This window comes from Zonotrichia leucophrys, chromosome 5 (genome assembly GCF_028769735.1).
Source record: "Zonotrichia leucophrys gambelii isolate GWCS_2022_RI chromosome 5, RI_Zleu_2.0, whole genome shotgun sequence".
Taxonomy (NCBI): Eukaryota; Metazoa; Chordata; class Aves; order Passeriformes; family Passerellidae; genus Zonotrichia; species Zonotrichia leucophrys.
Window position 1 is genome coordinate 30,719,813 of NC_088175.1, and position 25,625 is coordinate 30,745,437.

Here is a 25,625-nt window from a genome sequence, read left to right on the forward strand (position 1 = left end):
GGCGGCCTTGCGGGGCTGGGGGGCGGGGAGGGGCTCTGCTCTCTATTGGGGACGCCTGGAAGGGGCGGCGGCCGCGATACCGATATTGCGGGCCGCGAGGCCACACCGCGCACCCGCCACTGCCGCCGCCATGTGGAGAGCGCTGGCCGCCGCCGCCGCCCCGGTGCGGGCCCTGCTGCGCACCCCGCCGGCTCGACGGGCTGCCAGCCTGGCCGTGTCCCCCCACACCGGGCCGGCGGACGAGCGGGTAGAGACGCGGGTGGCGGGGCTGAGCCCGGGGCAGCCGGTGACCCTGCGGGCGGTGGCGGCCGATGAGCGCGGCCGCCTCTTCCAGTCGTGCGCGCACTACCGGGCGGACAGTCGCGGGCAGCTGCACCTGGGCACGGACGCCTCCCACGGCGGGGACTACACCGGCGTGGAGCCCATGGGGCTCTTTTGGAGCCTGGCCCCCGCCGCCATGGAGAGGCCTTACCAGCGGCTCGTTCCCCTCAGCACCATGGCCCCGATGAAGGTGGAGGTGTTGGTCCACAAGGGCCACAGCCTGCCCGGATCCATACCCGGGCCCGTGATGGCCAAGGCCGAGGTGCAGAGGTTGTTCACGGCCCCCGGCGTGCGGAGGATCCGGCTGAAGGAAGGAGTCGTAAGGGGCTCTCTTTTCCTGCCGCCGGGTGAGTGCCCCGGCCCGGGACCTTCGCCCCGAGGCCGGCGGGACCCCCCGCCTTCTCGGACCAGAGCAAGAAAAATCTCGTAAAATAAACCCTTACAGAGGCTGTCACCCGGGGAATCCTCATTCCCTGACAGCCGAACGCTGCCCTGCAGACAGTGGCCCTGAACTCTTAGGAAGATATCCCAAGCGCTTGTCGCGACAGGGCCCGGCTCGCGCGGGGCCGCCCCGCCTGCTCCTTCTCGGCGGCGCCGAGCAGGGCGGGCGCGGGGAGGCGGCTCTTGCGGGACGGGCCGGAGCTAAAGGAGAACAGGGGATGTAGAGTTTACTTCGTTGCTGTGCTCAGCCTGTGGTTTTTCAGTAGGTTTTATGTTTGCTCTGGAGTACCAGAATCTAACATCCAGAAAAGCCGGTGCGCTTCATTGTGTGAGCCTGTGCTGAATGTCCCAAGGATTTTACCCTAAGTAGGACTGAATTTAAAAGGTGTTTTTCTTCCCTTTGAAACACAAGCCAGGAAGCAGAGCAGCAGATGAAATTCTAAAAAATATATGTATCTCACCTCTGTTCCTGCAGAGTTACTACAGTTAGTAGTTGGGTTACTTTTGTACTTTGGTACAAAACCAAAATGAATTTAGGAGCAAATTCTGCCTGTTCTGCTTATGAGATGGTTGTGCTTTATGAGGTGTGATATTCTGATGGTCTGTGAGTGGTGTTGGAAAATGAAACCTTACACCAGTGACTGTGTTTGTACACTTGAGCTATGAGTTAAACTTCTTGTAGTTCCCTGAGTATTGTGGGTACTGGAACTGCACTCCACATTACCTCTAATTTAAAACGACTTGGTTCAGCAACTCCTGTAAGTATCACTACAGTTATTAAGTATTTTCATGCCAAACCAATGATTTTTTTTATCCATTTAGATACGGATCCAAAGTCCACTGAGGAAAAAAACAACAGAGATTGAACTTTGAATTTCAGATGTTTAGTCAGCATGCTGGATTTTCCATCTCTGAGACATTGTTTTGATCTATCCTGCCTTAGAGGATGAGTTTGATTTCTGCTGAGCTCTGTGGGAATCCAGACATCTGCAAGATGAAACTGCAATTTCCCCTTTAGAAACTCTGGCATTGTAACAGTGTTGAAAAGTCTGGAATCATTGCTTAAATGATATTGCCATCCCTCATGATGGAGGATCCAGTTACAGCATTATGACTATACCCTTCTTTGTTCCAGGGACAAAAAAAAGTTAATATTTTAAAGATAGGAATCTTAAATGTGAACCATTCTTATTAAAAGTGAGAGGACAAGTGGGCTTATGATGTAATTTTAATATGAAAGCGATTTCTCAATTCAGGAATAAGAGTTACAGATGTGGAGGTTTGTTTGTTTTTAAATGTTGGTAAAGTTGTCTAGCCCATTTTATCCTGCTTTTTAGTGAGCTCTGCAGGACCCATATACTTAGGCATGTGTAGGTACTCAGAGAAGCAGTCCAGGATCCTTGTGCAAGTTAAAGAGTGTCTTCATGAGAGAGAAACACATTAATCTATGACTATGTTCTGATTACATGCTCTTGCTAGAAAGCTTTTCGGGTAGGAGTGATGATTAAATACGTATTTTCTTGCCATATAGGCTGGTTGCTGCTAACTAAAGGTTACTGCTGACCATATCATAATAAATTTATCCCAGCTTGTTTTCTCTCAAGTAGAATATTGAACTTCAATTAAAAAAAATCAGAACTGAACGAGTAAGAACCCAAAAGCATGTTTCAGTCCCTTTCTGACTTCTTAATGCTTTAATTTGGGAGGTTTCCAGCATTTAGCATGTCTAGGAAGGACATGCTAAAAGGAAAAGGAAGAAAATTTCCTTTTCTCAAGTGTGTTGAAATGCCAGAGACCTTTTCTTTAGCACATACAAGTAGCGTCAGAGAATTAACACACTCTTGCAACAAGCGTGTCCTCTTTGTACTGAGATGGTTGTAGCGAGCTGGATCAGGACATATAAGACGTGACATCTGGTGGCCATGGGAAAAAAAAAATAGCTTGTTTAGGGTCTTTAAAGCTCCATTTAAGATCTCCTAGCTTGGCATACAGGTATTTTACATGACCTTGGCTGCAAAAGCACAGCTGTTTACAATTGTGGTTCTGATTATCTGTGTAGTTTGGTGGGACAGACTGTGCACATGTATGTGCACGTTTATCTGCACATCATCCTGCACACACAGCCGCACCCACAGCTCTCAGTTGGGCCTTCTGTCTCGTCATGTCTGCAGGAGCAGCTCTCCTGCCAAGGTTCACAGTGCTGAGCTTGAGAGAGAGCTAGTAAGTCCAGTTGATTTTAACAATGGGTTATCTTTGTTGGGCTTTGCTCAATGCAGTTTATTTCAGAGTTTATGTAAGTTTTGTAGAATTTACTTCAAGGGCTCAGTGCTCTTGCCTCATTACTCATGAGCTTGCACTTTGCTAATTAAGAAGTGACTTTGTGGGAAAATAGCTGACGGTGTATGATTGGTTTGAGGGCAGGAGGTGAAGACCATGGAAAAATACATTTAGAACTGTTAACTATTTTTTGGGTTTTGGGTTTTTTTTTTTGTTTGTTTGTTTGTTCTTTTTGGGGTTTTTGTTGTTTGATATTTTTTTTGTTTTTTGTTTTAAAGAGTGAAACCTTTAACTTCATATATTTTTACAGGAATGTAAGGACTTGGACCTATTCTTAGTTTGAAATAGCTGGAGAGGGACATAGCACTGCTTCTCTTAAATCTCTGCTGTGCAAATGGAAAAATAATGACTATTAATAGCTAATGTCTTATATGACTATTAATAGCAAATGTCTTAAGCATTTTGTTGTTTACTCTTCACCAGATAGTTTTTTGTGTCCTGTTTGATAACTTTTCCTCTGTAACTCTTCTCTTTAATATAGGGGATGGTCCCTTTCCAGGAGTGATTGACATGTATGGTGATGAAGGAGGCTTGATTGAATTTAGATCTAGTCTCCTGGCTACCCATGGTTTTGCTACTCTTTCTCTGCCATATTTTGACTTTGAAGATCTTCCTATGATCTTGAAAGACTTAAAACTTGAGTACTTTGAGGAGGCAGCAAGGTTCCTACAGCGTCACCCAAAGGTGAGTGCAGTGGGAAATCTCTTGGGACTAGGGAGGATTTAGCAGTTATGCCTAAGTGGTGGTGGTGCTTTTTTTTTATATTTGAGTATCAGTTTCTGCTGGGCAAGCTTAGGCCCAATTGTGGCTTATGCATATGACTGGGGAGAGTGAATGTCTTCCAGCACAAAGTATCTGTTAAATTCATGCTGGAGCTAGAAGACTGCTGATCAGTAGGATAGTGAATGCTGGAGTATCCTCCAAACAAGACCAGTGGTGATAAAATGTTGGGCTTGTTTGGGTTTTTTTCTTACATGAAAGCAATTCGTTTTAAGAGAGGATAATATGATACTGCTCATAGTAGCTGAAAGAATGAATTTGATGATGTGGAATGTTGCTTTCAGTTTTACTTTCCAGGCTAGAAAAAGAGAAGACAAATACTATATATCTAATCCTTCAAATGTAGTTTGTGAGGTTACTTTATTTTCCTGAGACTTGAATTTCCTGTTACCTGTTTTAGGAAAATGAGAAAAAACTTGCATTAACATATGCAGTAGGGACCAGGTAAGGAGTGAGTGTTGGTATGCCTTGTGCCTGTTGGCATTTTTTGTGGGGTTTGATCTCTCTTAGTGTCTCCGAAAAACAAGACCGTAAACAGAAGGAGGAGCATGGGTCCAGACTGTCACTTTGCAACAGGTTACATCAATAATTAACCTAACCTTTTTTTTAATAAAACAACACCAAAGTCAATTAATGGCTAATCCCATTATAATGTATGCTTCCTTTATTCCTTTCTTCCTCTCTTCTCCACCCCCTATCTTATCTGAAGGTGAAAGGACCAGGAGTTGGAGTGATTGGGACTGGGAAAGGGGCGGACTTAGCACTCTCCATGATCACCTTCCTGCCAGAAGTAGTGGCTGCTGTCTCAATCTCTGGCTGTAGTTCAAACACAGTTGCAGACCTCCATTATGGTGAGACGACTCTGCCCGGGCTGCGCTTTGATATGGAGAAAGTCACTGTCTCTGAGTCTGGTGTATATGATGTTTTTGAAGCTCTGGATGACCCAACGAATCCTGCCAATTCTTCTAGCGTGATCCCCATTGAAAAAGCAGAAGGTCACTTTCTCTTAGTGGTAGGGGAAGATGATCGGATGTGGAAGAGCTCCTTATATGCTGAGCTGGCAATCAGGCGTTTACGCCAGCATGGGAAAGACAACTTTGAACTCCTGAGTTATCCAGGAGCAGGTCACCGAATTGATCCTCCTTCAACTCCATTTTGTCAGGTAGCTATGGATCGTGTTTTGGGGGTGCCTGTTCTGGGGGGTGGAGAGAGCAAAGCACATGCCCACGCACAGGAACACTCCTGGAGAAGGATTCAGGAGTTTCTGCACTTGCATTTGGGATGAACACTTAAACACATGCAAGCAGTTGCAGATCTGCAAGGACTGAACTTGAGCCACCAAAATGACTGGTGAATTGAAGGGATTGACTGAGACAAGCCTTGAAATATGAAAATAACCAAATGACTACTTAGTTACAAGTATAAATCTAAAAAGAAAGGGATTTCTTTGGAGCACTCTAAGTTAATTTAACTAGGTAAACAGAGGAGATGTGAAACAACAAGCAGGTTGCATTATGGTACAAATTTGACAGCTCAACGTGGTCAAGATATGAAGAAACAAGTACCTGAAGAGAGTAGTAGGTACTTCCTTGCAGTATTTACACCTCACAGAATGTTAACAGGCAGCCTGCACCCTCAGCAGTGACAGAGAGGATCACACTCGGCAATGACGGATGATGAACGTAGACATCCAAATGATGACTCTGACTTTGAGTCCTAAGCTACCTTACCCCAGAATTCTCATATTTACAGCCATATACACTTCAGATATGTTTTCCATTTACATGAAGAACAAGAAACCTACTAGAAATTTGAAGCTACTTCAAATGAGGCTCATATACTTAGCATTGTGGTCTTCAGGTGACAGTCTGTTTCTTTCCAAAAAGAACTATGTGCTGAATGGAAAAATGAAGAGTACTTTTCCTTGTCATCCAAGAAGAATGGCAATACTAGCACTGTCTTGTATTTGGGATGTACCTGTCTGTTCCTGTAATGTCTTGGATTGCTGTTTGACACTCAGGGTACTAAGATTCTGTTGGATAGGTTAGAGCATGTCTAAATACAGCCATTAAGTTAGGGATTAATTACTTGTAGAACTCTTTAGTAGTGATGTCAACAGATGCTGATAGCTGTTCTTAGGGGAGAAGCAGAGTTGGGAGGCAGAAAACCTAGCCTGTAGATTTAAACTGACTGTAAAAAGCTTTCACCTTATGGTGGTGATTAATTCAGAATCATACCAAACTAACAGTGCCCTCCAAAAAAAGCACCCAAAGCCAAATCTATGATAGCTTTTCCATGACTGCCCAAGATTAATTTTTTTTTTATTACAAAATCATTTTTGGCTAGTGCCTTTTTTTCCCCTCATCATTCAGGTAGAAAGAATTTTCTTCCCAAATGAGTTGATCTCTCAAGAGTGTCTTGCTGAAATAGTGCCAGTGCTGAAGGCCTGCTGAAGGAGGGCCTCTATCAACAAAATTTCTCCTTCCAAAGTCGTTTTTGTCAGACCAGTTTGAGAGCTGCCTAGGAAGATAAAAATCTTTCATTAGTGTACTCAGTTTTGCTTTGCTCTCAGGGATCTCTCTCCAGTTAACTGTCATTATGCTGCTGCTCAGATTCAATACCTTTCTGCAACTCTTATTATTCCTTATCATTTGATTAAAGTCACGTGTTTTTCACACACAATCAATGCCAACTGAACAATTTATTCATCCACGCTTTACAAGAGAAGCTCCATTCTGCAAACTCCACAAAAGATCTCTTCATGCCTGGTCTCTAAACTCCCTCACCACCTGAACAGGCTTTTGTCAAGTCCTGTCTGGGGCCTGAACCTCTGCTAACACAAGCAGCTCCAGAAGTCCAGGACCAGAGCCTGCTGCAATGTGCTCCCTGGTGTCACCCATACCTGTCAGACTGCCTCACTGACCAAACTCATTTCAAGTAGCAACTGTAGGAGAAAGGGTTGTCTGTTGTCTGAAGGTTCCTGCTTCATCCTGTGTCTCGTCAGTTGCTGGAGCTGTTATCAATTGTGCAAGAGCAGCACCTCCCCTGTTCCTGTTCTGTCACTCTCCCAGTGCCAATATCTGTGTCTCCACATTGCAGTCCTACCTCAGCATATGCACTGCAATGCAAGATTGCAATCTGGAGGTTCAGGAAGTAAATGTTAAATTGTAAATTAAAACAAAAACCAAAACAACAAAACAGGTAGATTAAGAGGTCTCAGACTTAATTTCTAAAGCACAAGCTTTTAAAATAATTCAGTGTTAGATTTTGTCAGATACATGCAATTTGAAAGAGAAATAAAACACTTCCTTTATTAAAAAGCAACCATGTGTAAGAATTTGATGTTAAGTATTTGTTTGGAAAAGTGAACGATACCTTGTTTTAAATTGAGGGAAAATTAAAAACAATGTAATTTTACTGCAAAGAGCCTTTTTGTCAATCAGAGTTTCCTGGACAAAATAATAGAAGGACCTGTTGAAAACCATGCATTTTGTATATTTACAATGCTACCTGGGGACCCAAGAGGCATTGCAGACACTCTGCAGAATGTGTAGCTATTTCCTGAAGTGTGTACTAAACTAAGTGCCTGATTATGGCCTTAGTTACAGCCACGTTATTTATATTGGTTTATATTTGTTAGGGTTTGAAGAGACCTCTGGGGACCACCTAGTCCAATTTTCCTGCTAAGGCAGGATCATCTAGAACAAGTTACACAGGAATGTGTCCAGGTGGATTTGGACTCCAGAGGGAGACTCCATTGCCTCCTTGGGCAGCCTGTTCCAGGGCTCTGCTGGAACAGTGTAAAGAGGTTCTTCTTCACCTTGAGGTGGAACTTCTCGTGTTTCAGCTTAAGGCCGTTTCACCTCGTCCTGTCACTGGGCAGGACAAGGAGATGTGATCTTCTGAACCCTTGAGTCTGGCACCGTCCTCTTGGCACCCACCTTTGAGAAATTTCTATCTATTGGTGAGTTCTCCTCTGCTGTGGACGAAACAGGCCAAGGTCCCGCAGTCTCTCGTCACCAGAGAGAGACTCCAGACCCCTCATGCATCATCTTTGTGGCTCCCCACTGGCCCCTCTCCAGTAGCTGCCCTTGTACTCAGGAGCCCGGAACCCGCCACAGTAATTCTTTGCCAGGCCAAACGCCCATCCCATTCCATTAAGACGAGTGCTCGGGGGGCTGGATGAGCTGCACCGGCCACAGCTGGGGGCGCTCGCAGCTGCCCGGGGACTCCCCAGCGCCGCGGCCGGGCCGTGAGCCCCGTGCCAGGCCAGGCCCCGGCCAGCGCCGCCCGTCCCACAAGGCGCCGCGGGCCGCTACGCGAGTTCCGGGCGGGGCGTTCCCCGCTCCCGTAGCAACCGTAGCGTTGGCGGTATCCACGGCACCATGGTGAGTCCTGCGGCCGGGGCGGCGACGGGGCCCGGCGGCGGGGGTCGGAGCGGCCCCCGGGCCGGCCGTGGTGGCGCGGAGCCCTCCGGGGCCGGGCCCTGCCGAGCAGCCCGGGCTCAGCGAGAGCCGTCCGGGAGGCAGCGCGGGGCTCGGGGCGGCGGCTGAGGCGGGGGCCGGTGGCCTGCTGCTGCGCCTTTGGAAAGGGGGATTTCGGGGAGAAGCGAGGAAAGAGGGGAGTCACGAACTCTCAAACCTCCGCTAGTACGTGGTTTTAAGGCGGCGGTGTCGGTGATCACTGCAGCGATTAGCTTGGTATCTGTTGCTGTGCAATTCTGATTTCGTCTATTTTAAATACAAATAAATGTCTGCAAATAAAGGCGAAATGTTGCTGTTTTGCTTTTTCCTGGGGGTCTAAATTTTGTAGATACTATGTGTCCAACTGCTGTGGTTTTTTGGGGGAGGAATACATCTTTTGTTACAACTATTACTAGTACAGGTGTGGTTATTTTTCCCCTTCAGAGATTCTGTTTCTTATTTCTGCCATGTTGATGGTGACTCTTCAGGGATTCCCACTGATCACTTGGCATTTTGAATATTTTAAAATAAAGTATTATGACTTTCTTTAGTCTAAATACCTGTAGAAAATTGTTCAATAAGCAGATAGAAGAACCCTGCAGATAAGCTTCTTGGAGGAAGTTTCCCTTGAGTAACCTCCTGTGGCAGAAGATACTCTGATTTACCTACAGAAATTTCAAGTGCATCTCAAAGAAAATGAAATCCCTGATATGTGGTCTCCAGAGAGAGAGAGATAACCTGCTGTGCTGATTTCCATGTTTTCATCAAATCAACAGAGATAAGTGCACAGAGGTCAGGGAAGGAGCTGCTCCTTGTGCTCACATGGATCAGTAGCTTTAAAGTCCAAACTGTTTTTAGGCATGACTTCAAAACAGCAGCAGCCACTGATCTTATAAATGCATTTCTGTCTTCAACATGAGTGACTGAGATTATGTACCCAATTGCTGTGGTGACTGGCTGCCATAATTATGAAAAAGGCAATGAAGTTTCTGCCCAAAAATCCCCAATTGACTGGAAGCCAGCTGGTTTTGCCTCCACACTGGTAGCTGTTCATTGGCTTGAATGAGGCTGTTGTAGTGGGAGCTTAGGGATGTGATCTTCTGAACCAGAGGAGGTCATGCAGATGTGTATCTCTGGCAGACACTGGGGAGCTACTGCTGAGGCTCAAGTTTGCAGGTCATCTCCAACAGAACTAAGAGCTAGCTATCACTTGGTATGGACCAGATTGAAAGGAGTGCCTGCCAGTGGGCAGAAAGAGCTGGAACATCTGAGGATGTCTAAATGGAGATGCATGTTGATGTTTGAGATGCATGCTTGGGCTCCCTGGTGTTGCTGGCTCTTAGGCTGTTGCTGGGTGTTTGGTGGCTGTGGCCTTTTCTTATATAAAGCTGCCTCAGCTGTTGCCTTTTATTGCTGGGACCAGAGTTTCCTGTGGTCCAGAGTAAAGTACCCAATACTAAAGCTCTGTGACTGAGGTGGCTGCGTGTAAGATTTTTGGAGGAAGTTAGTTTGTTGTTTTTAACTTCTACAGTAAGGGGGGGTTATATATCTGATTACCTGAAAGGCTGCTTTTATCCACGCCCTGCTACACTTAGGAGCAACAGAGATGCCAAAACTAGAGTCTTCCTGTGTTTGTAAAAAGAAGGCTGTTGATCACTGTTTGTAAAAGATTGATCTCTGAAACCTTTTTAATCCAAGACATCTTGGATTATGTTTAATGTTTAGAGAAGCATTAGGCATGTTGTTTATATACTATTGTTTTGGATATCTTTATGTGGTTTCACTGAGACTCTGATGTGAGGTGGAAAAGTAAGAGTGATAACAGAAAGTTGGTCAGTGGGTCAGTCCTTAAAAAGCAGCTCTCAGGTTTTTCCAAACTGAATAATAACACCACATACATGTTTTCACCTCACATGGTGTAACTCAATGTGAAACCATTGGAAAGAAACCCCAAATATATATAATCCAGATTGCTCTTGAGTTTTGGCAAGCTGTACCTTATTTTCTTCAGTGAATTTTAGGAGGCTGTATAATTTTCTGGTCACAGACTTGCTTTCAGGCGGTAAGCTGCTAATGCACAGTAGGAAGCGTGAGGGTTTAACAGCATTAGACCACAATTTTCATTGCAGTAACTTCTTATGCCTTAAAGCTGAATTTCACCATAAAAGCTAATAAGCAGTGTCCCCATGGGACAAGGAGTAAGATCAGGAAGATAATGTCCTGACATTAGGCTCATTGTTTGCTTCTGAAAATGCAGCAAAGTACAGGACACTGGGGGGTTCCAACTTCTTTGACTTGGCTGACCCAAGATAATAGAGGAAAGTGGTGGAAGGGGGGCAAACAAGCAGGATAGGGAGAGGGAAGGAAAGGAAAGATTTGCAGTGAACAAGCCACTTAAAAAATTCAATGAATATTCACTTAAGTTTGTTTCACTTTTAGGCAAAAGCAACGACCATCAAAGAAGCTCTAGCCAAATGGGTAAGAACTAGAACAGTGTCTAGCAGCATGAGGTTTGACTGTATTCAGCTAATTTTGTTTGTCAAACATTGTAAGAAATATGTTTGCATGAAACATTGGCTCTAAGAAGTTTCACAAAGTAAAATGATGGTTACTGTTGTTGTTGTTGTTGTATAGTACATTCTGTTGGACTTTCTGTATGTTCCTGTTAAATTGATATAACTGGTAAAGATTAGTCTGTTTTGCCCTCCTGCCTTGTTCTGCTGGATATGCATGGGCCTGAAGTCACAAAAGAGATCTAAAGTTGGGGATGTATTATGTTTTAATTATGCTCTGTTCACTTTATCCAATTGCAGTCTTTCCCACGGAATAAACAAGTATGAAATTCTCACTGTACTGAATTCAGTGAATCTTCTACATGTCTTTTGACATATAGTCCCTCATATTGTGCAAAGCTTAACTCAGAATGAGTTTCTTTGGGTTTTTTTCTTCTTAAATACTTTATTCATACAGAAGCTCATTTGGTTGTGGCTGACCTGGTCTTCCAAAAAGCTATCTGTTGGCAAGGATGGGGATGTAATACCAAATGATGATGTGGGATGCTCAAGGGTCAGGTTCGCTGTCCAGTGAAACCAGTGAGAATCTTTCCCCAATCTCTGAATTTTAGATGAAGGCACAGATGTGCTGTTTGTTGTACATATGCTTTCCTGCTAATTCTGGCCAGCTGCTAGAGCAATGATTTATAAATGTTTTGGCCTCTGGAAGATCTGGGTGTGATAGCGTGGTGTCATGGTTTCACGCTGGCACAATGCTAGTGCTCCCATGAAAATACACTCTCTCTGGTTTCTGCTGTGAGATGTGACCAGGAATAAGCAAAGCAGGCTCCTACTTAGAAATAAAGGAAAGAAAACTTGATTAACTACACTACAACTATATGTAAAAAGGAACACACAGGAAAAATGAAAACCTTACAAATACATTTCCTCCTCCCCCCATCAAATTTCCAGTACGTCTATCCCCTAAATCACTGACTCTCGGTCCATCACCACCCTGTAGATAATCAATTCTCAATTAATCAAGAGGAGAGGAGGCTTTCTTGTGCCATAGGCTTTCCCTGGAAACACCGTTGAAACCTCGTGTGTTTCTATGTCACTCATGGCACCGCCCAGAGAACATCTGCTGCCCTGACCTCTTCTTTCTATGTCCAGTACTCTCACTACTGCACATGGACCAGAGCTGCTTCTAGGGTTGTCTTTTTAAGGATGCTTTGTCCTGTACTAAAAAAGGGCACAGTCTCACTTTTGGGACACCTGTCCCCCCAAATTTCACCCCCTGGGGCTGAGGGGTACTAACACTGAACCCTCTTGGTTCTGAGCCATCGCCTTCCCCTGGATGCAGTCTCTGTGTCCCAAGGAACATGGTTCTGTCTATGGCTAGAACAATAAGAGTCTAGCTAAGCTACTCTATCATCTCTTCCTACCTAAGATTCTTCTCCACTCTTCCAACATCTCTCACTTGCTCAGACCTTCATCACACTTGCCTATTTCTTCCTTCATCTTCTACTCTATCTCTCTTCTAGGAAAGGTTAATGTTCTGTAAAGTTTTCATTGTCTAAAAAGAGGTTAAGACTTGGGCTCTGCCCGCCTGGAGACTCCCACAAGCGGCCGGACACCTTCTCGCTGCAGCTTCCTCCTTCTCCGCAGGCTGGGCTGTGCTGCCAGCACATTATATCAAATTTCAAAGTAACAGTCTCAGGCACAGGCTCTCTTCCTCTCTGTCTCCTAGGGTGTGGGCTGCCCGATGCCTCCCGGTGCTTCTCTCTCTTCCACCCTCGGGGCCAGGCCAACCTCTCCCGGCCGCATGGCTGCCCCGCCCCTGCCCGGCAGCAGACACCTGGGCAGGGGAGGTCCGACCTGCTTCCCTCTCGGAATTCAAAAAGACTTCTCCCGCCAGTGCTCTGCTTTTTAACCCCTGTGTTCTCAGAGGCGTATCCAATGTCTTCAGTGGCCAAACCGGGTGCCAATATTCAAATCTGAACACTTATTGGTGTGACCACAGCATCTCAGAAAACTTACTTCCTCTCAAGCCACAACACATGGGTAGGTACACTTGAAAGCCAGAAGCTCAAAGTACTAGCCTGTAACTGAAGATTACTTCCATTTCGAGTTTTATCATTGTTTAGTACCTTCAGTATTTTTTCAGGGGAAACCCCTTCAGGGGTTTTCCAGTTATGTTGGTATATCCCACAAACTTCACTGCTGCTCTCCTAGTAAGAACTAGAATGCAACAACTTACAGACGTAAGCATTAGTAGAGGTATAAACTGTGTATAAAAATAGTTTGCTTTTCCTCCCTCGCTCTTTCTGCCCTCCAGAACTTCAGCTCCATATTTCCTATTAACAGATTTTTTTTCCATTTGCTCCTCTGTCACATGTCTCTTAGCCTGTGTCAGTGAGTTTCCATTAACATTAAGCATAAAGTACTGAATTTGCTTTTCTGTTCAAGTTATTAGGGGTGGGTCTAAATATTCCTTTTACTCTTCCTAATCTGGATCCATGTGACTTGTACAATTGCTTTTGGTGTTGTGTTGCATTCCAAATGTTTTTCTTCCCTTTTGGTATAAGGGTTTACCTATGCCCGGCAGTCAGGGTGACATTAGTTAAGTCAAAGCAACTTAAAATCAAAGCAGCTTCAACCTGGCAAACATGTGACCTGTTCTTATAAAAACATGTCTGTCCTACCTATATTTTCTCTGTGGCATATTGTGGCTGTGCAATTGCTTCCAGAAGTATTTGGCAATCTGGATGAATTTTCTTCCTGAAGGTGCTCACTGCTGTGAGCTCACTGCTGGCCCAGTCCATGTTGGAAGTTCTCTCCTTTTCATGTTTTTAAGGAAAAATGTATTTTTATTTGTTGGTATGAGCTCATAAATTACAAACTGAATGTAAATACAAACAGATACAGTACTGTTCTTAGAAAAGAAAATGGAAGTTTCACATTGATATAGATACTTTGTTTGAACATGTATCACCATATTCCAGCAAAACATCTGATGTGCTTATTTGCTAAATCATTAATTTTGAGTAAAAATACTGTTACACTGAATTTGGACAGAAACTGGAATATAAGTAAGTGTGCAAGACAACATGATCTTTTAAAATTAGAATAAGTTTTCTGAAGTATTTTGGGTGCATAAGAGGAAAAATAATGTTATCAAAACCTGATGTTCTGCTGTGGAATACTGAAAGACTTATGGGATGTGATTAACTTAATTACAAAGTAGCCATATAAACTGGGGCGCACTCAGCTATCTCTCTTTTCAGTAGATGCATGAAATGGAGGAGAAAACAAGAGTCCTTGTTTTGAAAGTGCCAAGATTTCTCCTTTGTTAATGGACCTCCAGTCCTTGCACTGAACACTGAGTGAACTGAGAAAATGCTCCCTTTGTGCTGTCAGGGAGGCAGCTGTCAAAACTGCTGCCACTCTCTAAACAGATACTTGTTCCAAGCATTTAGTCAATAATTGCCACCACTTCAGAATTTTAAAAGCTTTAATTGATGACATTTTTTAATAAACCTAAATGCCGAAGTTATGTCCAGTTTTTCAAGACTATGAATTATCAGCCTAGGTTGTCAATAGGAAATCTGTCTTTTGCTGTATTCTCTTAAGTGTGACATCTTCCCCCACTCTTTCTTAATGGCTAATTAGAATATTTTTTTTAGATTCTTAATGCTGTGAATCTGTTGAAGTTCTCCCCCAAAACACACTGCCCTGTATTCGGTTTGTGTCATGAGCTGGGCATGAGTTCTGAGATTTCTGGGTGAACTGAGAAGGAGACTTTTCTGTCAGAGCTTTTAAATCTGCTTCTGCTATAGATTGGCCCTAGCTGAGGTTTCTGTATGTCAGTTTCCATGGAAATATCTTAACCCAGAATTTTAGCCTTCAATCTATTCTCCATTCCTTGTGGCAGATGACTCCTTTACTAAATTGCTCAAGTGTTACACAACTTTTAAAATCCAACATATGTAATGTATAAGTTATTTTGATACCTTGAAAATAAGCTAGCTTTACCCTTTTTATGCTACACTAGCAGGAATCTTGATAACAGTACTGAAAATGCTTTCTCCTTCCAGTATTATATGTGAATTCCTTCTATAGTATTCATTTTTAGAGTAATTATTTTAGTGTAGTAGTTTTTGGTAATTGCATGTAGCAGTGAGACTCTTCCTCACCTTCTCTTTTCTTTAGGAAGAGAAAAGTGGCCAGAAGGCTTCAGAGGCAAAGGAAGTGAAACTGTATGGGCAGATTCCTCCTGTGGAAAAGATGGATGGCGCCCTCTCTGCTCTTGTTAACTGCGAGTAAGTTCAATTAAAAACATGCTGGAAACAAAATATCCTCCTCTCTTCCTTTCAGTTTTTCTGCTGTCCACTGCAGGTATGTGTTCACTCTGTTGAAGTGTGGCCTTCAAAGCAGCAACTTTCTCTTCTTTCTTTCTTAACTGAGCTTCTCTTTCTGCACACAATTGCCCTTTTTAATTCAAAGACCCCTGTAACTTAACTCAGAAGGTGTTAGGGTAGATTCTGCATTAATATTTGTCCCCAGAAAAATGATATGCTGTTTATCAGTATATAAATTGGTGTTTGGAGTCTATCAGCTAAATGTCATGTTTATGATCCACTCCAAAATCCATGGAAAAAAGAGGCAATTTGAGCAGGACTTCCAGAAAGAGATTAATTTCAGAAATAAACATCCATGCACTTCATAAGGCTAGACATCAAAAGATAATCCAGTATTTAATGTAAGTAACTCATGGTACTTTCCCAGAAACTAAATAAAGCTTAATGGTTTGAGGATATTTTGAGTCTGTTACACATCCAGTTAGTTTACCATCTAATGAGACAAGAACATATAATTATTTCTAATGCAGTGGTGTTTGGACATGGAAGTCTTCCAGTGTAGTGATCCCTTATATATTGTGAATTGATTATTCTTTCTTTTAAAGGAAACTATCACTATCTACAAACTGCATTGATAGAATCGCCAACTTGAACAACCTAAGTAAGTGACAAGCCAGCTGTCCATTGTGTTTGTTTTCTAGTTGCCTGGCTAGGAGATATGCCATCATCTGTTACATGTGTCCAGGTTTATTTATACCTGTTATTATCCTTTTTTATTCCCTCCTCATAGAACATTACAAGTGACCTTTAAAATGACCAGTCTTACTGGAGAATGCATGCTGAGCAGCAGTGGTGTATTGCAGCAGGTATCCTTGCACTAGCCTTGACACTTGTCTCACAGTGCAACATTCAAAAAATTCCATTCAGTAAGCACTTCAGTACCTTCCCATGAGCCTTACTGTGCTATTCAACACCTAATCAGTTCTAGAGTGATGTCATGACTATTTTCCATGCTCCTGATGGAAACAGTCTGCAGTTCAACAACTCTGCAAATGCATTATTGGTTGCAGTGAGGTTGGAGTGTTGTAGAACTGGATGGAGAAAATGTCATTCCAGTTTGCAGAGGATTGGGTATACTTGGTTTCATTTTGTTCATACTTTATAAATGGATGTGCCATCTGTCTGGAAATAGAGTTTTTCTTTCTTGGACACCTGTCTTTGAAACTCTTGGGTTACTGACTTTGGAACAGAAGTCTTAACGGTCTGTCTTCAAGATTTTGACTATGGCACAAGGCTGACAAAGAGGGGCAGGCTTTGAAGTGGAGCTTCCAGGTTTTTCTGTTCCTATTAAAATGCCAGCTGGATAGGTAAGGAACCTGTAATCTCATCCTTTCCAACTGCACACCAAGAGATCTGTCAAAGAGCTTGATAAACTTATTTCTTTGCATAATAAGCTCAGACTTCAAAAGATTTGGGAATACTAGTCAGGGAAATATATTCCAATAGTCTTTCCAAATAACTGTTCTTTAATACTTTAATTGTGTAACTATCATGAGAAAAAATAATTAGGCAATTATACATAGAAGTGAAACCAATGAAATTTTTTAGTGGTATAAAACATTAAGAGCTGTTAAAGCATCTTAAATATTAATAATAATGTAGATTCAAAACATCCAGTCTATTCCAAGTATTTGATGCTAAAGCCAGACAAACTAGAACTAAGTTGAATGTCTCTCATCAGGTATCTGTAAGGCAGCTTTACATGCTGCCTGTAGTATAGAAACCAAATCTGCTGCCTTAAAATAAGATCAGCACCACTTTTGTCTGGAGAAGAAGGGACATGAATTATGTAAGATCAAAAGAAGCAAGTCAGCATTTAGACTTCAGGTGCAAGGTGAAATAATAATTTTTGTTCAGTATTTATCAAAACTGAATTTCAACTAGGTAACCTATAGCTGAGCAGCTTTGTATTCATGAGTGTATTTCTGAGCTTTCTCCTGCGTCAATTCCTGCTGATCTGTTTAGGTCAGGAGGGTTTGTTTCTGTTAGGTCATTCTTTCTTAAGGTAGCCTGTTCAGAGTGCAGTTTGTAAGCAGAATATGGCATTTTACCTGACTTACAGCACCTTCTTATTTTAAAGAAACCCCATTTATTAATGAGATTTTTTAAAATTTATTGCAGAAAATTTGAGGATTCTGTCTTTGGGAAGAAATAACATAAAGAACCTGAATGGATTGGTATGTGCTTTTTAGTATCAATACTTCATTAATAAAATAGAATATGGGGTAATTTCCCCGTGTTCATACAAGTCTTTGCTGAATTCAATAAAATTAAGTGAATAAAAGGTTAGGCACTAACCTTTTATATTCTCCTTTTGCTATCATCTCTTCACACTCTTACACATTCCTTCTGAATTTTCAGATAGTTGTTCACTTTTTTTGGTTCAAATTCCCTTAATGTTTGGAAATTTTTCTACCTTAATTTACTACACTGAAAAATTTTAGGAAGAGAGATTTTATTGTCTTTAATAAAGATAATCAGAAGTTCTATTTGAAAATTGCTGTCTATCTGTAAAGCCCTTTAAATTCTGCTGGCTTTACATGAATATAATTCCTGCAGACTTTTTGCATGCAGAATTTTCTACCTGAAGATACTTAGGCTGTGCTTCTTTAATACAAATATTGGCAGTCCTGTAAAAACACACTTCCTTAGAGTCAGTCCCTTTTATGTTAACTGGCACCTGACACTGTATGACTTTAGAGTTGATGGTGGCAGGACTGAGTCTACGTAGTAGGGGAAAATTAGTTGAGGAAAAAAATTGGATCAATTTTGTTACATTTGAATTCAGGCCAGAAGAATACTTTTTGCAATCAGCATTTTTTAAATGGTTATAGAAATTCTCTCTCAAGAGATACTGTTTTGCCTCAAAACTGTTCTCACCTTCAGAGATGCCATCTCTCTGAAGTGTGAAAGGTAGAGTTAATGTGTAATGACTGGCTTTAAAAAACCTTTGTTTTGAGAGAATTAGGAATGTGATTTCTGGCCAGCACATACAAACATACAAGAAAATACCAGAATGAAAAATGCTCGCACACTGTGTAACATCCTTTCCAAAGCAGTTGTTGAATTGCATTCTCTTCACAAATGCTTGCAGTGCACAAACAGGCAGATTTGTCTCCTCTGCCCTATGCCTTAAGAACTACTGCAGCCAGTTACATCTTGTTTTATTCTAATATAGCAATTTCTGTCCTCCTTACATATATTTGCATATATAACTTTGCCTTTTAATTCCCATGAGCATTTGTCATGCCTAATAATTAGGGACCTACTTAAAAGGAAATGAGGACCAATATACCTTAATATTTTCTCACCTGTAGAAGGTGAAGAAAGTGTGAATAATAAGGAAGATGTACTTCTGCTTATCTGAGTAGTCCTGTCATTTTCCAGGAGGCAGTTGCTGAAACTTTAGAGGAGCTGTGGATCTCATACAACTTAATTGAGAAACTGAGGGGTATCCGTGTGATGAAGAAACTGAAGGTTCTTTATATGTCAAATAATTTGGTGAAAGACTGGGGTAAGCCATGCATCTCTACTCTGTAGAGACTTCTGTAGTGTGGTGAATGCATGAGTTAAGTCACCAAGTGAAATATAGTGCTGTATCTCATGGAGCTTTGATTGTAACTGACAAGCCTGCAGACATGTGCAAAATCCCTAAACATCCACTCATGCAAGAGAGTAAAAATAGTTAGAATATTGAATTTAACTTCTAAGTCAAATTAAGTTCATGCTTTGAATCATCTTTCTCCAACCTCTCTTAAAGCACATCCCTGTTCTTTAACCTGACACCAGATAGAATCCAAGCAGTCCCTCTCCTGTTGTATCCCATGCTCTTTATGTTTGCACTGAGTGTGAAAAGAATGTGTGGTGCAGATGTACTTTCCATGTTCCACAATCTGGTGGTTGTTTTCATCTTTGTGCTTGCAGCAGAGTTTGTGAGGCTAGCAGAGGTGCCAGTACTAGAGGAGCTGGTGTTTGTAGGCAACCCACTACAAGAGAAATTTGCTGCTGATCAGAGCAGTTGGATTGAAGAAGCAACCAAACGGGTACCTAAGCTGAAAAAGCTGGATGGTGAGTTAGAAGCTTAATATAACGACAACCACAGGGAAATTAAAGATAACCTCAGAGATTCATTTGTGTGCCCATGAAATTCCTCCCTCCTCTTCAGAGTTATTCAGAAGTAGTTACTGAGATCCTGGCCACAGTGTTTGATGGATTTTGGAGTGCTAAATCCAAGTGGTCTTGCAACCTACAGCTGGGCATTATTCTGTAGTTACCCAAGTAGTTTTATCAAATACCTAATAGGGAATGGAAAGATTTCACATTAAATAAATTAACAAGGTTTTCATCTGCCAAGCTGAATTACAGTTTTCCCAACAAAAGAGGTGACATGAGATAATGGAGATAGACATGAATATGTTCTAGTTTGCTTTTGATGCAAGGGCAAATTTTCAAATCTGCATACAAATTTCCTAAATGCTTGAATATCCCCCTCCATTACTGCAATAAGCCTCAATTTGTGAGCTATCCTTTCCTATTTAAGACACTGCTATGAAAAGATATTCAACCAATTAGTGACTAAAAATTAGATAATTTTGAAATCTCTTTTAAAATATGTTAATTCCTGTCAATGGAGATGGTAGCTGTTCACTATTATCCCCTGTGTACTAAAGCAATGAAGGGGAGAGCAGGAGTGGTAACACTAACATAGAGTCAGAATAACAGCTGGGAAGGGAAGGGAAGGGAAGGGAAGGGAAGGGAAGGGAAGGGAAGGGAAGGGAAGGGAAGGGAAGGGAAGGGAAGGGAAGGGAAGGGAAGGGAAGGGAAGGGAAGGGAAGGAAGGAAGGGAAGGAAGGGAAGGGAAGGGAAGGGAAGGGAAGGGAAGGGAAGGGAAGGGAAGGGAAGGGAAGGGAAGGGAAGGGAAGGGAAGGGAAGGTGGAGGCATGTCAACAAGATGAGGCAGCTTCACTACAGAGAGCAGTGGATGGGAAGCCTATTACCAGACTCTATCTAAAACCAGATCAACTGCAGTAAAAAAATTCTTAGAAAGTGGAAGCGTGATGAGATAATTGCACTGATAGGAAGGATGGCCTGCAGTGGTCCATTTGGTGTTGTAATAGGAAAAATTTAGAATGTAAAACAACAAAAAAGGAATGGGGCACATATCTGTGGGCAAAAAGTGTCCTTGGTAGTACTAAAGTTTGTGCATATATGTCCCGGAAAAGGCAGCATAAGTAGGGGCCCCACAAGAGAAGGGTGTGTTGTTAGCAATTGAACTGACTTGGTGCATCTCCCAGAGACCAAGTGGGGCTGATCTTTGCAGACCATACTTTAGTACCTTTTTGTTCCCCATTACCCAAGAAGTTGGAAAAACATCCAACAGCAGAGTAGCTCATAAGTCGAAGGCTTTTCTAGTTAAGACCAGTTGAGGTATGCAGAAGTTCATGGTGGTTAGAAACAGGCAGGAAATACAACTCTTGACTCTTTCCAACAGGACAGATAAGATCATAATTCATAATTCAGATAAATTTATAATTTCAGGTAGATCATAATTAACTATGTCTTCCTCTTCTTCTTTTCCTATTTTTTTTTCTCCTAGGTACTTTAGTTGTTAAAGGAGAAGAGGAAGAAGGAGCGGAAGGAGCAGAAGGAGCAGAAGGAGCAGAAGGAGGAAACTGATGACATTTTCTTATTGGGTATTAAATTATTAAAATAACTCCAGATAGCTTTGCACATAAACTTTTATAAAAGTATTTGTTTTGAAGAAAATCTTTGGGCAGATTTTAAAAGACCAGCTTATCTCCACAATCTCTCACCCAAAGAGTTAGTTACCAAAAATTGCTCACACTGGTTTTGTCAAGCTTATGAGACCTTCTGTAGAGACTAGTGGAGCTGAGTTTACCTGCTGTTTGGCTAGCAAGAGATCTTTATTTAAATTAACACATAGCTATTTTTAATTCCTGATTAGTGGTGCTTGTTGTTCACTCTTGGGTTATAAAAGAACTGGTTTAGCTTATTTGGTGCTGCTGGCCAACACTGAATTGGAAACTCTGAGGCCAGAAGAATAATGTTGTGGTTTAGAGACACCTAATGAGCTTTGTTGTGTTTAATTTTGTCATGGGACTTTCTCAATAGTTTTAATATGTGAGTTTGCCTTTTCATTCCTTGAAGTGTTATGCCAAACAGGCCCAGTAGTTGCATACGCACAAAAAAGGTATTGGTCTGATGAGCATTTGTTCCTGGCTTTAAGTCTTGAAATGGGCTTCTCACATTGGAACTCAACTGCATTGCTTAGAAGGCCATGTATAACTTATATATTTATTTATTTTTAAGAGGTAATGGGAATTCATTGCATGGTTTCTGTAAGACTAAAATACCTGCTAACTTTGGGTTTTGTCTCTTAATAAGACATTAATTTGGAATATGTTGCCTATTAGCCTACAGCTGGTTTCTGGCTTTGGATTGGGTCACTGGTGGACACAACCCTTCTTAGCTCTGGAATCTTCCTGTAACTAAGGAGGCTGATAGTAACAGAGAAACTAACAGCAAACAGAAGACCTGGGCTTCAGGACAGAAAATTTTGATTTTGGGGATACTAATTTTTTGTGAAAGCACAGGTATAAGCAGTGAGAGAAAGTATATGTAGTTAGTGGGGACAGTGGGATGATGAGATGAGATGAGATGAGATGAGATGAGATGAGATGAGATGAGATGAGATGAGATGAGATGAGATGAGATGAGATGATGAGGGCATTGGTAAAAAAAGTATTGAAGAGGTACCGAATGTGCGATATTGCAGGGTAACCAGTTTTAGTAAAGCACCCTTATGTGGCTACTTCTAGTGAAAAGCATTGAACAACCATGAAGACACACCTGATTGCACTGTGGGATGCCAAAAGTGCAGTTTTTCTTCTTCTCTTTGAAGAATAGATGGAGTCACTTGAGTAGATTTTTCTGCAGTTCCTTTTATTAGAAGCTTTCTTCTAATTTGTGGTACCATCTTTTTTAAAAATTGAAGTGACAAATATATCTGCTGGTTCCAGCCCAGGCATGGAAGGGATGGGGTCAGAATGACACTCTTAGTTATTTTATTTGTGAAGGTGTGGTGGCAAGAGATGAAATCTTGGAAGCCAAGTTCAGAGATGAATGGTAGAATTGGCCCAGGCAACAGTGGTACAGATCTCAAGCTCCAAGTATAATTGTAGTAGGCAATTCTCTAATCAGTTTCTAAATGAACACTGTGAAGTAAATTATTACAAGACAATCACAGTTTAATTTCAATATATTGCTATTTAATCTGTGATTACTGAAGGAATTCTAAAGCATTCTGATTTAAGTTTGCATTTGCTGAAGAATTTTATTTGGATCCATTACTAAAAGTAAGTCAAGAGCACAATGGCAAAAACTCTGGACATTCTTCACCCAGCACAAACTATTTCCAGGCAGCTGTTCTCTTTACCAGAAACTACTTTCTTAGCTAGTTCACTTTTTTTTTGTTATTTCTTCAGAAGTATTCTCCTAGCTTTATTATGAGTAAGGGCAGCATTGAGCAAGAAGCACCATGGAGGAGTGTCTACAGTCAGCAGTCATTTCACACATTTCTGAAGCCAAGCCACTCTGCTTGCAGCCAACCACGCTTGACAAGGTGGAGCTGTGTGCTTGGGCAGTACAGAGCCCGTGGCACACTTAGGCCCTGCTGGCCCCATCTGCTGGGGGGGCCCACAGGGGATTGGCTGTGCCCTTGACCACTGTAGTCAAAGCGTGGCTCATGTGAGCCAGAGCTTGACCGACTCAAAACTTGCCTTCTGAATCGTCCCAACAAGCAGAAATGCCAAATTCGTCTCTGTGTTTGGAGATATTTTCAGAATAGACCACATGGTGCCCTTCTCCTAGTGCTTGGCCACAAAGAAAAGTGGTTGAAGCTGTGGACCAGTCTCTCCCAGCACAGCTGCAAGTGGTGTGTATGGCTGGGTTAGCTTCACACATGATTGTGACAGGAGGAAAAGGGAGTGATGAGCACAGTCCAGTGCCAAGTAATCCTGCTGGCTGAGTCTTTAAATACGGCCTGTCTGTACATTTCTGAAGGTTACATTAGATACAGCAAATACTCTACACTTTGGCTATATTGGGGCATTCTGAGAGCAGAATAGTGTTCTGACTATGTTGTAATGATTGAAGTGAAACACAGATCCATTGACAAGTGGTGAGGGATAAGTGCAGTTCCTGACTCTTTTAAGTGATCAATAGAGGCTACACCTACAGGGATCAGTCCAAAACTATTGTAGGTGGTGGTAGAGCTGGGGGATTGTGTGGGCAACTGGCATTGGTGCTTTCCACAGATGAAATGGCACAAATTCTCTAGCTCTTTTCTTTGAGGGCTGCATTATAAATACCAACAGAAAAGGAAAAAAAAAAAGGAGAAAAAAATCATTATTGAAGGAAGGGAGCATCTAGTCTTAGAACATAATTTAAGACCGTTCTGATAAAAACTATGTGTCAGTCTCATTGAAACAATACAGTAAGAAAATAATTGACTGTGGCTTTTATCAGGAGATACTTTATCTCAAAGTAAAGCTGGTAGCTTCACTTTATCTTGCTTTGCCTAATGAGTCATGATTACTCTCAAGAACAAAACAATCTCCCCAAACTTTTTCTCCTCCAAAGTAATTTCCCTAAATTTTTAAATTTGCACTTTAAAATTAGGCACTGGATGTGATGGAAGACATAGAGAGGTGGTAGAATTAAAACAGCTGGTTTGTATATTGGTGGTGCTACACGATGTTATGTATAAGGTGACAGTGTCACCTTGGCCTGTGTGCCCACAGGGACATTGAAGTGACATGTTGGAAGGTCTGGCTTTCACTTGTGCACTCTGCTGTTCCCTATCACACCACATCCAGTGAAGTAGTAAGTACACTATTATTCATGAATAAAAAGGGCACCCATATAAAATGTGCAAGCCATGGGGAATTCTGCTTTTCCCAGTGAAGTTACAGCTGACTAGCATCCACTTTATTCCTTAGGGAAATATCCTAAAATTAAATTAGTGGTAGGAGCTAGCTAGATTTTTTTGCTTGCTTGTTGGCACACTCACCTGTCTTCAAAGAGCTGATTGATGTATGCAGTGATTATTGAGAACCGATGGAAAAATGTCATAAGAGACCTGAGAACAAGCAGATTACTCAGGTTACGCTAGAAGTAGGCTCATCTAGAAAAACTTCCAAGTAAGAGAGCACTTTTAACATCCTCTTTGGCAATCTTTTTTATACAGTAATTTTGTAGCATGAAAAGCTGTTAAATTTGCTGTGTTTAAATTATTTAGGCCTATGTTTATAAATGTTATTCTGTGAAACTTGTTCAAAAATAATATAACCTTATTTTATACAAATGTCTTTGGCTGATGTGTAATGAAATAGTTCAGCTTCTGAAGAGTATTTGGAAACTAAATTTTGTTATCATTAAACTTTCCTGGCTGCTCAGGAAGCAATGTATTTAGAGTATGATAGCATGTAAATGCTGTTCCTTATTGCCTCTATATTTTAGAATAGAAAATAACTTAAGGCTGTAAAAATGCTGATATATTGTGATTGTTGTCATCTGATACATAAATATTTTTCAATCTTTTAAGACGTTGGTTGTCAGAATTTGTTCTTGGGTCCTAAGAGAAAATCTACTGGTATATGTAGAAAAATATCCAGGTAAGTAGAGAAATGGTTGGTCTTTCTTCAGTACAAAATTACTAATTCACTTTGAATTTAAATTCTATTAACAGTAATAATCAGTTCCATTAAACCTAGACAGGGGAAGGCTACCTGATTCAAAGCCTTCTCTAATAGAAACTTCAGCCTTCAGTAGACCGTGTCACTGAAATGTAATTTCAAAATTCTGATATAAAGAAAACTCTTCCTACCCCACAATTCAGAGCAGTTAGTCTCAATAATGACAAGAGCAGCATCCTACAGTGATGGTTGGAAAGCATATAGGGAGTTACTGCAGAACTCCTCACAGTACCACTAACACAAAGCTTACTAGTCACTAAAATGCTTTATAAAGTTTCTTTCAGTAGCTGAAATAACTTCCAGAAGCTTGGGCTTAGATCCAGCAGTTAAAAAAAGACAGAACCCAAATTGCTCAAAATGTGTGGGTTTTTTGATCGTCCAAGGTTTGTTTGCACAGCCTCAGATTTAGTGCAAAGACTTCAGCACTTTTGTCATCTGGCTCTGACAGGGAGGCAAATGCATGATTTAGAGCCTTTAAGTCCTGGTCTGTTATCTCAAGTGAAGGCTTAAGTGTTCCCTGTCTCTTCACACACCAAGCAAAATACTTTTTTCTCCCAATGCTATTGCTGATCCAACCACCACTAAAATAAGGAC

General features: G+C 41.7%; 2 protein-coding genes across 3 annotated transcripts; both read left to right on the top strand.

The window, feature by feature from the left end:
* Window positions 1–112: 112 nt before the first annotated feature.
* LOC135448158 (acyl-coenzyme A thioesterase 5-like) lies at window positions 113–7,958 on the top strand. The gene is made up of 3 exons (XM_064713820.1): window positions 113–668; window positions 3,581–3,783; window positions 4,589–7,958. Exons 1-3 carry the CDS (start codon window positions 131–133, stop codon window positions 5,162–5,164), a joined length of 1,317 nt encoding a protein of 438 aa, XP_064569890.1. The 5' UTR covers window positions 113–130; the 3' UTR covers window positions 5,165–7,958.
* Window positions 7,959–8,195: 237 nt separating this feature from the next.
* On the top strand, window positions 8,196–24,875 carry DNAL1 (dynein axonemal light chain 1). 2 transcript variants are annotated; one of them, XM_064713821.1, is made up of 8 exons: window positions 8,196–8,267; window positions 10,782–10,820; window positions 15,047–15,156; window positions 15,801–15,856; window positions 17,377–17,432; window positions 18,643–18,769; window positions 19,180–19,323; window positions 20,852–24,875. In XM_064713821.1, exons 1-8 carry the CDS (start codon window positions 8,265–8,267, stop codon window positions 20,929–20,931), a joined length of 615 nt encoding a protein of 204 aa, XP_064569891.1. In that variant the 5' UTR covers window positions 8,196–8,264; the 3' UTR covers window positions 20,932–24,875. The 2 variants fall into 2 exon arrangements, with proteins under 2 accessions (XP_064569891.1, XP_064569892.1); XM_064713822.1 differs by lacking the exons at window positions 8,196–8,267; window positions 10,782–10,820 and adding an exon at window positions 12,784–12,898.
* The last annotated feature ends 750 nt before the right edge of the window (window positions 24,876–25,625 follow it).

Coding starts and splice junctions, on each gene's coding strand:
- LOC135448158 (XM_064713820.1), top strand. CDS start 131: ATGTGGAGAGCGCTGGCCGCCGCCGCCGCCCCGGTGCGGGCCCTGCTG. Junction 669..3,580: donor CTCTCTTTTCCTGCCGCCGG/GTGAGTGCCCCG, acceptor TCTTTAATATAG/GGGATGGTCCCTTTCCAGGA. Junction 3,784..4,588: donor TCCTACAGCGTCACCCAAAG/GTGAGTGCAGTG, acceptor TCTTATCTGAAG/GTGAAAGGACCAGGAGTTGG.
- DNAL1 (XM_064713821.1), top strand. Junction 15,157..15,800: donor TCTGCTCTTGTTAACTGCGA/GTAAGTTCAATT, acceptor TTTCTTTTAAAG/GAAACTATCACTATCTACAA. Junction 17,433..18,642: donor TAAAGAACCTGAATGGATTG/GTATGTGCTTTT, acceptor GTCATTTTCCAG/GAGGCAGTTGCTGAAACTTT.